The 12,343-nt window shown below is 32.7% G+C and overlaps 1 protein-coding gene across 2 annotated transcripts in view; it reads right to left on the bottom strand.

Annotated features, from left to right (window-relative positions):
• LOC132029859 (UDP-glycosyltransferase 74G1-like) overlaps positions 1-12,343 on the bottom strand; it is a 26,386-nt gene extending 14,043 nt beyond the window's left edge. The window contains exons 1-2 of one of the 2 annotated variants that reach the window (XM_059419243.1): positions 11,405-12,060; positions 9,614-10,444 (exon numbers count right to left, since the gene is read on the bottom strand). In XM_059419243.1, the coding sequence (XP_059275226.1) occupies positions 9,695-10,444; positions 11,405-12,046 (1,392 nt within the window). In that variant the 5' untranslated portion in view covers positions 12,047-12,060 and the 3' untranslated portion in view covers positions 9,614-9,694. Of the gene's footprint in view, positions 1-9,613; positions 10,445-11,404 lie in introns of those variants that run through there. The other variant, XM_059419242.1, reaches the window with a different exon arrangement.

Raw genomic sequence — 12,343 nt, 5'->3', positions numbered from 1 at the left:
GCTCAGTTGACTCAACTTGAAAATTTTTCAACATTACCAATCTATCGTAATTCATATGCCCTCACAAGAAAGAAAGTCCCAAAATCACTATATTCACAACAACGACACAAGGGACAAATACGCAAAGTCACTCACACTCAACAAAGAAATTCTAGTGCTAACAAATATCACACCATAAGCTTGCCCTTATTTTCAATCATCACTAACTCAAGAACATTCGGTTGGAGATCACATAGGGACTTTTCAAGCTTGTAATGCAGGCTTAGGGAAGGGTAGGATAAGTATTTGGGATACAAGTGACTACGCCCTCCTTGAACACTACACAAAACCTTTCGTCCGCTTTCCTCTTCATTTCAAAACAACACTCCTTCCTTTGCATACTAGTTTCCCCAATTATTCCAACTTCCTTTATAAAGTTCCAAAATATAATGTGCTAGCACATTCCACCCCCAACTATAAATGTTGCAGTGTCCTCGCTGCACATAATCAAAACAAAACATAAAAAAAAATAGAAGGAAATTTTTTTTGTGTTTTTTTTTTGTTTTTTTGTTTTTTGTTTTTTTTTTTTTTTTACAAAGATACATTTTTTTGCACAAAAAGTTTGCAACCTTTTTGTATTTTTCAAATTTTCTTCCTTTCTTTTGACTTTTCCACAACACCAACTTTCACCACTCTCAAGCAACACTAACACCCCCAACTTAGGCTTTTGGCCTCAAATTTACAATTTCATGTTCAAGGAGGGAAAGGTTCAAAAGAGAGACTTTTCATCAAAAAGGGTAAAGGCTTGTAATGTGGCAATCAAAGAAAAAGGTTATAAGCTCAAATGGGGTTACTAGTGATATTATTTATGCAATGGTAGGCTAGAAAGGCTAAAGAGGCTTTTTCAAACATCACAAAGATAGCCCAAGGTCATCTCTCCAACCAATATGATCAAAATTAACATTGAAAGACTAACCGGGCAAGTTCTAGATGATAAAAGTAAACACAAGATTTATTCAACAAACACTCACACACATGGCATATGAACTAGTCAAGATGGATCAATTTCACTTCCCAAGCAAGAACAACTAGTGCAATATCTCATAATCCAAAGTCAACACAACTAGTAGGTAAAGAGTCACCAAATGAGCCAAAAAGTTATCACAAAGATCATTCTTTCCTATGCACCTTGCTTTTTAACTTTCACAACAATTTGGAGAGGTATTCACATTTCAATTTCACATGCAAGAAACTAACTCTATTAGTACCAAACAAGCCAAGCGTTTTCACATTTTTCCTCAAGGAGAACCTACACCTAAACTTACAAGACTAATATAAGAAGCTAAGAAAGAAAGTAAAATAATAAGAGCGACTAATCCACAACATGTCAAAAGAACAAAATTTTCGTAAATTTGAGCTAGTTTTAAAATATAATGTGTTGCCGCATGCCACCCCAACTATAAACATGACAAGAAATTCTCGCTGCACATAATCAAAACAAAACAGAAAAAAAAAAAAAATTTTTTTTTTTTTTTTTTTTTTGCTTACTGTCACCACCTGCGACCCAACCTGCGAATCGCAGGCACGACCTGCGAGTCGCAGGTGGTGTCACCCGAAAAAAAAAAAAATTTTTTTTTTTTTTTTTTTTTGTCTGTCACCACATGCGACGCGACATGCGATTCGCATGTCACACCTGCGAATCGCAGGTTATGACACCAGAAAATATTTTTTAGCAGCTTTTACTGGTTTTGGGGGCTGTCCGGGTATCCGACATGCTCAAAACAACTCCAAAAAATTTGAAATTTTGCAGATTAGTCAAAAACCATAAACTAAACTATTCTAAAACATAAAATTTCAAAAATGATTTAAAACTTTTAAAACGATGGGTTGCCTCCCACCAAGCGCTTAAGTTAACGTCGCGGCACGACGGTTACCTTTACCACTTTTCCTTCCATTTGGAAGATATGAATTTGCGCCCCAACTTTGAATCAAGATTATGATGACGCTCATGGGGCGGTGGTAGAAAAACAAGAAGGCCAACTCTCGGGTGTCGCATTTTGCACTTTTTGGCCCTTAAGTGAGGCATGCCATTTTGTCTTCTTGGCATAGCAAACTTCAAAATGAAAACGCTTTGATCTTCATCTCCAAAATTCTCCATAGGCTCGGTTAGTTCAACTTCCATTTCACTAACCAAGCACAATGTTGAAAAATGGTTAGAATGTGGTCGAAGGCGCTCAAATTTTAAATTTGCTTCATTTTTGACATCCTCACCCAAAAATGAACTAGAGTTTTCAAAAACCATTTCATGAACTTTTTTATGCAACTCTAGTATCATTTCTTCAATCTTGGCATCTTGCATTATTTTTGGATTGGTCGGTTGGCAATTCATCATTATCTCTTGAAAATCAATCTTGACCACTTTTTCATTGGAAACCAACTTAAAACTACTATCCATGACTATTTGATGTTGAGTATTACATACCTCAACTTTTGCATTCAATTCGACTTTCAAGTCACGGATTGCAATTTCAAGTTCCTTCAACTGTTGACTTTGCTCAAAATGGATTTTTAAAAATTCTTCCATCATCCTCGAAATGCCTTCACGATAATCCCCATAGGCTTCAAGTTGTTGAGCTTGAGTCATAAGCCAATCTTGGCTCACAATTTCCACTTTGTCAAGGCCTTCTTCAAGTTGAGAGTCATTCAAAGCTTGTAAAAATTCACCCTTGGAGGCATTCATGTTTTGGCAACTTTCTTGCCTATTTTCAACACCCTCAAGTTGTTGAGCATGATGAGTATGAACCAATGATTTCATTTGATCCTCCAAGGTGTGAATAGCTTTGTCATTGCAATTAATTGCTTGCCTCAAGTCATCAAGTGGTTGCCTCAAGTCCCTAACCACTAAGTCCTGTTTTTCCACTTTTTCAAGGATGGTCTCCAACATGAGCATTATCCTTTCATTTTGAGCATTTAAGGCTTCTTCCGCTTCCATATCCCTACTATCATCAAAATCAAAACTAGAATAGTCATAGTGGGGGTTCGGGGAAGGGAAGGATAAATAAGCACAATTATCCCAATGACCATTTTGACCACCACACCTATCACAAATACTCCACTCATAGGTTTGGGATTGTGCGCACAATCCGCCCCGGAGAATTCAAACAATTTTGCCATGAGTGTGGTCCTCCACAATAGGGACAAGGGTCATCAAAGTATGAACAACTACCATCCAACCAATTTTCATTATATGATGCCATTGTTTTTTTTTATTTATTTATTTAAAAATAAAACTAAAAACTGGATAGTTTTGCAAAAAATCGGATAGTTTTAAAAATCGGATTTACAGGTAGGCAAAAACTGGACAGTTTTGCAGAGGCAAAAACTGGACAGTTTTGCAGAAGCAAAAACTGGACAGTTTTGCAGAAACTGGACAGTTTTGCAAAAACTGGACAGTTTTGCAGAAACTGGACAGTTTTGCAAAAACTGGACAGTTTTGCAGAAGCAAGAACTGGACAGTTTTTGCGTAATTTTTTTTTTTTTTTTTTTTTTTTAAAGATAAAATAAAGCAAAGAAAGTTTGAACAAAAGCAAGTTAGCTTAAATCCCAAACTAACCCAAATACGCCAAATTGTTCCCCGGCAACGGCGCCATTTTTGATAACGTCCAAATTCACTCTATTAATTAGAATGAGTACATTTTACGTATGCAAATATAATTTACCCAACTATGAGTCGGGGTCGAATCCCACAGAGAACAATATATAGGCGATTAGGAAAAGTATGGAATTTTCACCAACTAAGCTAAACCCAAACGATGGATAATATTTTGGGTTTTTGAGAAAGATTATGACTAATGCAAAAATATAAACTAACCTAGAAAGCGATAAAATGATCAATGGCCACAAGTTCGGATACAAGGAAATTACACTCAAGTAACGATCCAATGTATTTTATGATATCACAACTAAGAGCGGGTTTATGTTGATAGATAATGATTTCTAAAATCTCATTGAAAGTTTTCCAACCAAATCAATGAATTTCACTCTAAGCTTTTCCAAGCCTTAGAGTGTGATATTAGGCACAATCAATTTAACCTCAAGTAACTATCCTCTTCCGAGCTCAAGTTATTAGATGGATTTAATGACCCAAATTCTTGTTAATCAATCTTTCCCAACCTAGATTTCCTCTTCCAAGCTCAATCTAAGTAAATGGGTGAGTCCTAGGGTTAGCTAATCCCTTTGGAAACATTCAAGAACGAGATTAATTAAATCAACAAAGACCCACTTCAATAGCAATAAAAATCATTCAATACATAAGCAAAACAAGAGTTTCAATCCAACACTTTAATCATAGAATATTTCCATAAACAAGATTCAAGTGAAGAAAGTAAATACTACACACTTAGATATACAACACAAAACAAGGAATTGAAGAAAGGATTAAGAAATATCTCATTGAAGTTCTTCCAATCTTCTCCTCCAAAGTGTAGAGAAACCTAGCCTCCAAAACTTGCAAAATGACCAAAGATGATAATGTTTTGCCCTAGCCTCCCTTTTGTAGCTTCCCCCCATTTTTCCAAGTCCCAAAGAATGACAAAATATGCCCCAACTTTCAGTTTTTGCAGTTCTGCCCGTTTTTTGCAGTTCTGTCCCGTTTTTGCAAAACTGTCCACTTTTGACAGTTTTGCAAAAATGTCCAGTTTGGCCTCTTTTTGACTTTCCTTTCACTTGGTTTCTTCCGATCACTTCTATATCACATGAAGCTGAATAGAGCACCAATATCTCATAAATCGACCGAGGTGCGACATGCGACAAAGGATGCGACTCGCAGTTCCACATGCGAGTCGCGTGTGGTGTCGCATTGTTGCATCATTGTCTTATTCTATTTGGCCATCCTCTTCTTCCACCACTCGCGACTCGCATGCTCACTGCGATTCGCGACTTGGTTCATTGTTCTTGGCTTGTTTTGCTTCTATTTTGTTCCATTTTGGTCCATTTTGATCCATTTTGCTCTTTTATGCTCTCCGGGAATCTTTTCCTACAAAACAACATAAAACACACAAAAAGTAACAACAAAAGTGCTTAAAGAGTCACAAAAACTTAAGGAATTAGCATCAAATATCGCGTAATTTCACGACTCATCAATTATTACCGTGTTTGGATTCAAAATCGCGAATTCGAGTGAAACATTAAATATTTTCACCATAATAAACATGTAATAGCTGTATAAGTCTGATACACTCTGCAAATTTTCCATTTTTGGCGGAGAGAGAAGGTGGAAATACCAAGACGGCTCTAGGGTTGCGTAGAAAGAGGAAGAGAGAGAAGCGGGAAGGGGATAGGGTTTTTTTGCTGAAAGGGGAAATGAGAATAGGTGGAGGGGGGGATACCCCTTTAATCATTTTAATGATCTGGGTCGGGTCTCAGCCTGGTTTGGGCTGGACTCGGTCCAGATTTTCAGAAATTAAAAGGGGCCTTTATTTTGTATACATATATATGTATACATGGTATATGCTTATATATGTATATTGATAATATTTTTAATTAGATAAAATTAGAACATAATTATTTTACAAAAAATAGTTTTAAAAATTGGCCAGATTATGTTAGTGGGCCTAAAATTACGAACATGGCCCTAATGGATTTTGATCCAACTAATTATTTCAATTATGGCCAAATTTGGCCTTAATTGATTTTAATTTAGCTGGTCATTTTAACTATGGCCATATTTGGCCTAATTAGCAAGTTTAAAACTTAAAAGGCTAATTTTACAAAATTGATCCAATTTCCTTGAACCATGAACTGATTAAATTAATTGTGGCCATAACAAAATAATTTAAACCTTAATTTGCAATAAGGATCACTTAATTAGCTAATTAAAATATTTATAGATAATTATACATAAATTTTGACCAAACACACAATCATGCAAAAAAACAAAGATTAAATAGTGAAATGGTTAATTATTTAAATTACTCAAAGTATTTGCTAATTTTGATTTTTGACAATTTTAACAATTAAATAATAATTATTATTTTAAAAACAAAATGCCCTTTTCTCTTTGATTAAATCAAATAAGTATCTTATAAATGTCATAAAACACCAATTAATTTCTAGACAACTTTGTGATGTCATGAAAAACCTTTCATCAATTTAAAGGAATAAAATATTGTTCTGAGTAATTTTATAAAAATTATTTAAACCCTTTAAGGCGCATAGCTTATTTTATTTATTTTCTAAAGACCCTGAGTAATCAAAGTAAATTATGGGAGGTCAAAAATTAGGTGTCAACATCACGTATGAAAAATCTTGTGTACCCACCGATGAAAGCTCCTACTGGAGAGGAGTTGGATCCAACATATCTATAGTTTATTTAGCATAAAGTAACATCGGGCCTAATTCCGGTAATTTGATCCAAAATTATTTGGCCCTCTTCATTTATTCAAAAACTAGTGTCATTTGGCTCGTGCTAAGCCCGAGCCCAAATCGACGTTAAAAATTAAATTTTAGATTTATTTTAAACTTTTTTTTTGGCTCTTACTTCTTTGTTTTTGTAATATTAGTTTGACGATTTCTAAAAGATTCCAAAATATTAAAGTACAAAAAGGTATCTGAAAGTTAAAGGAAAATAATTTTCTTAGTTTATATATTAGACTTTTCAAAACAAAAATCAAACAAATGAAAGCTTTTCTAATTTCTATTTTACTAAAACTTATTGAGATTATATTCTCCAATGATCGAAATTGAGAATTTAATATGTAAAATTTTCTCTGAATTGAGCAAATATTAGCTCAATCATTTTTTCAAAATGAACTTCCAATATTCAATTAGTGTCAAAAATAGATAATGCTATAGTATTGTTGTACGATGAAATCAATAAAGTTAACTTATAAGTAAATATAAATAATTAAAAGCCTTGTTATTACAAGATACTTTTGTTGATGTTCTTTCAAATTAAATCATACAAAAAATACTGAAAAGCTAAGATGCATGTTAAAAAATACGTAACGTTTTTTCAATTTTTTTTTTTTTAAAATTTAATGAACTTCTTTATGGATTGTACATTGCAATAATTTTGTCATGCTAAACTTAACTATTTTATCTTAAATTATATAAAATATTGACTATCCCGTATTTTGATATTAAAAAAAAAAGTGAAAATATAATTTTTTGCAATTGTTTAATATTATGATTGTCTGGAGATCAAATTGCATTTTCTTTAACTAATTTTTTTCCTAATATTTTCAGAACATATATGAAAACAATGTTTTATAGTTCCTCTTTTAATATATTCATTTATTAGGTAAATTTTATGTTGAAATTATGCGCACATAAAATTAGATAACCTTACTTTGGAATTCAGTTTTAGATTGAGACGGGAGGACTATAATTTATATTTTTGATACATTTTAAAATATTTTAACAATGATATAAGTTATTTGTGTTTATTCTTTTAAATTAAAATTTAATCCCATCTTAAGTGAAAACTTTGTTAGTTACCAATGTTTGCAAGCATGTACGACACAAAATTACAGGAGAAAATAAAACAAAATATACTTTACATTTATCGGGCGAATAAAAGTTTAAATACCAAATGATAAATGGTAAGTAACATCAAGAAAATTCATGTGAGGACTACAAAAATGGGTATTATGTCCCATATATAGAGTAGTAATGTTGTCTTAAACGGAATCCAATATCAAAGAGGGGTATACCAACATCAAATTCATTCATTGTTTAATGTCATTCAGCTTAAAAAGATTCTTTTTGGGATTAAGAACTCTTTCTAAAATAAATCAGAATGTTCTTAGGAACATAAAATAGCATCAAGGTAAGTTTGATAAGATTTGACAAAAATGATCTTGAAGAACATTTTCTCAAAGTTACTTACTCCAAATATACAATTTTTCATGAATTATTCAACTTTGTGCATACTGTAAGAAGAAAAAAAGATGGCGTACAACATTTGCTGGCATCATCACCTTTTATGCCTTTTGGGGGAGTTTAAAATGTCATGAGAGATGTCTAAATTGACACAAATGATTGAGGGCAACTAAGGTAATAATTTAGTAAATCGAGGCTGAAAAGAGACTTGGTAAGAAGACACTTTTTCTTGTCCCATTGCAACCGAAAAAGGCATCTTGATTAGTGTGTCAATCAGTAACTCCATAAATAGTCCAACTTTCACAAAATAATGTACAACAACAAATGCATAGCTAAATTCCAATCCTAGCAAAATGCAAATCCTTTTAGTTAGCAAATTACCCAACCAAATGGTTGAGATGTAATCAGGGACGACAAAATCATTGGATTGTCCCTTATTACATATAGTAAATAATTTGTAAATTAAATTCACAAAACCCAAGTTAATTACATCCAAAAATTCACTAAAGGTCGGATGGAAAATAAAGCATCCAATCATCTAAGAAATAAGTTGAGAGTGACTCATTGACCATCACACCTTACTAATCCATACCTAACTATCCAAATCTGATAAACAACACATTACAACTTGTTACTTTATCAGCTAAAAATTGCTTTACCTTTCCAAAAGAAATGAAAAAAGGGAGAAATTAAATAAGATTCGGGTCGAATTTGAATAACTTAAAAGGTCATTAAACTATAGCAAATGTCTCATTAAAGTCACTTATGTTTGTATAGTATCAAAAATGTCATTCAAGTTAGACTAGTTTATATTGTATCCCAAAAAACTAAAGAAATAATTACACAAATCTCCCCCAAGTTTTATTTTGTAACACTTACATCCTTTATGGTTTACTTGCCTCTCTAATTTTAATCTTTTATGATAATTTTTTTAACCTAATTATTATTAATATAAAATATTAGTTTAACTAATTTGTCCTTCAGGATTTTTTTTTTAATTGACTTTGTAAACATTCTATTATTATATTTTTGAAAAAATGAATTTTATACAAATTTAAGGTACAAATATAGGCATACAATATTAGGACTTCGGTATACGAAACTTGATAATTTAATCTTCATTATTTAAATTAATTGAAGATATATTGATTCTTTAGAGATATTAGAGGCGGCCAATCGGAACCTATCAGAATTTATTTATCAATCATAGAACAAAACGTGTAATACTTCTTTTATTTTTCTCATTTTGTTTTATTTATTTAATATTTTGAAGCTATTCGTCAGATATATCATATGGTTCAATATGTAACGATCAGAGCAAATAATTTTGTGCTCTTATTTTCTCTTACAAGCTTAGATACTCCAATATTACCACAACCTAAATTCTTCACAAATTCATAACGCTCCATCACAAAAAGAAGAGGGGTTTTAAGATTCTTTAGAATTCACAATTAATTAAAGAAAAAATTATGACATGCAGAATTCATAAAATACAAAAGAAAATATCCTAAAGGACAAATTGGTTAAATTAAATTTTTTATATTATAATAATTAGGTAAAAAAAATTATCATTAAAACATAAGAGAGCAAAGTAAATCACAAAGGAAGTCACTGTTACAAAATCAAACTTGCGTGAGGGTTATGTAATTATTTCTTTAATTTTTTTTGGATATAATGACTTTATCGGTAAACTAGTCTAACTTGAATAACATTTTTGATACAAAACAAACATAAATGTCTTTAGTGAGACATTTGCTATAGTTCAATGAACATTTAAGTTATTCACTCCAAATTTTGCATTTTGAATCAGAAAAAGAAATTGCAAAATACAAAATCAGTTTCCTAACGAGGGAATAGTCACCAACTTGGAAACAAATTCTTCAATATTTTTGTCTGAACTTCCTCCTTCATCCACAGCTTTCCTAGCTAATTCCTTCCATGCCTTTGCATTTTCCCTAATCATTTTTCCTTTCTCTCCTTCCATCACTAACTTCATACATTCTTCAATAACTTCTCTTCTAACTATCCCTTTTTCATCTTGTTTGGCTCTAATTCCCATCTCCCAAACATCCTTTACAAGCTTTGCATTTGTTGGTTGATCTGTCCATTGTGGCATTGTCAACATTGGTACTCCCAAACTAATCGCTTCCAAAGTCGAATTCCATCCACAGTGAGTCAGAAAACACCCTATTGATTTATGTTTCAAAACTTGTAATTGCGGACACCATGACACAACTAGGCATTTATTCTCACTTACTAATTTTAATTCGTCTAAAAAATTCTTAGGAAGTTTGGATTCTTCAGTCGATCTAACTACCCACAAGAAGTTCTTGTTGCTATTCATTAAACCCCATGCCAATTCTTCCATTTGCTCAGCTTCTAATTTGGCTAAACTTCCAAATGATACATACACCACTGAGCTATTTGGTTGATGATTTAACCAATTTAGGCACTCATTTGTCATTGGCTTGAAGACATTAAGGCCATACTCTTTGTCATCTGTTAGCCTCTTGTCAAGGTGCATGGATGGTATTGTCGGTCCAATTGTCTTGATTGGATAAATCTTGGACATCCAATCAATTACCTACATGCCAAACAATAGAAACAGCATAAGATTTCCTGTAACTATTTAAATATTTTGTACAATGCTAAGAGCTTTTTCTTCATGAAAATATTTGCGTCTTCTTGCTGCGGATTCGTGAAAAGAGCTAAGATCTGCTGCTATTTCCTAATTCCGTGCCACCGAAAAAATTAGAGATAATAGCACTTTTGGTCTGTCAATTATTGGTAAACTCTGAGTTGGTCCTTATAATATATGACTTGTTAGATTTAACCTTCCATTAATTAAATATATGTTTTTAACCCTTTATGTAGGGAATATATTATATTTGAACCATTTTTAAAATTATATTACCCTAAAATATAGAATAACAGTGGAATGGTTAATAAATCTGAAAATTTGTAAATATTTATAAGCAAAGGGATCAAAAGTTCCGACGCGACCATTTAAAGATTGTGCAATTTTTTATGGCAACAAATAAAATCTCTTAATGGTGCGATCTCCATATTTCTTTTAGAGTTTTTGCACACACTTTAAGAAAGATGCTTAATATATAGCGTTATTTATAAGAATTATTCAATTAGTCAAAAGGACTAGTATTTGGAATCCAATGGAGTATATCTCTGACTGGTTGTGTGAATCTAATATAAAATAGTTAGGATTTGAAGTTTATGGGTTTTAGATTCTAATTTTTTAAATTACTGAATTCTAAATTAATTATTTTATACATATCCAATGAATTTTTAAGACAAATAGGGTGAAAAAAGCTATTGGGTTCGACTGTACCTATAACCCGAAGGTTTTGAGTTCGAGTCACCAAAAGGGCGAGCTCGGGGGGGGGGGGGTTTAAAAAAAAAAAAAATCCGATGCTTTGACTCCGCCCTTAGCAGGATGCGAATATTAAGGAACATATATACAGCCAACAAATTAACTTCCAAATAGAAGAGACAGAGAAACAGAACAGCAAAAGATAGAATCTCTTACCTCTTTCTCCAACTCATAGAAGCTGTTGATTAGTACCCAATCCACTTTGTCAAGATTTGAGAATTGATTCACCAGCATTTCAATTATTCTTGCTGCTTCAGGTCTAAGAACAAAACTAGGTACATCTGAACTCTCAATTGGACTGGAAAATCCAGGAATTAATATTTCTTCATCAACTTGAGTAGGTGGAAGTTTTAGGACACCTTTATGTACCTGGTAATAAATGTTATCCACTGCACAATTTTGTGTGAAAAAAGCAGCACTAACTAATCCAAAATCCTTTGCAACTTCAACTGCCCAAGGAAGGAATGGATCATAAACTATGCAATTCACAGGGCATCCACAATTTTCTAGCTTCTTAATAAGCTGAGCCAGAGTATCCGAGCCAACTTCTTTGAATCTTGTTATGTAGGCCACGAAAGATCCTGCTTGGTCTCGACCACCATCATCATAGCCATCGGAGATTGCCTCGATTGACACCAAAGTTGTCAATTCTTGCATTGTTTTCAACAAGGATTTTGTGGTTGCTATTGTGATTTTGATACCTTTGGATTGTAAACGTTTGGAGAATTGGAGCATAGGATTTATGTGACCTTGGCTTGGATATGGCAAGATTAAGCAATGAGCTTTGTATGCGGTCATCTTTTGACACTTTCTCTCTCAGTTGATACCTGAAGGAAAATCAATCAAGAGCATGTATGTAGTTCTGTAGAATTCTCACTCGTCAACAGTTTAATCACATGTTAAATATACGAACCATATCATAAGTTTTACAATCTAAAATCGTACCTGAGTTATAGAATTGTTCCAGTACTTCGTAGAAGATCGTGTTCGTTCTTCTTAAGGAATAATCCGTACAAAAGTTCTTACTCAGAGGAAGAAGAGAGTTTTTCGAGGATGGGAAAATCCTGTAGTGAAAGTGTGGTTCTTATAGTTTGT

The sequence above is a fragment of the Lycium ferocissimum genome, chromosome 9, assembly GCF_029784015.1.
Source record: "Lycium ferocissimum isolate CSIRO_LF1 chromosome 9, AGI_CSIRO_Lferr_CH_V1, whole genome shotgun sequence".
In the NCBI taxonomy this organism is placed as follows: Eukaryota; Viridiplantae; Streptophyta; class Magnoliopsida; order Solanales; family Solanaceae; genus Lycium; species Lycium ferocissimum.
Note: the sequence above shows the minus strand (reverse complement) of the source record. Positions and strands in the feature narration are given on the sequence as shown.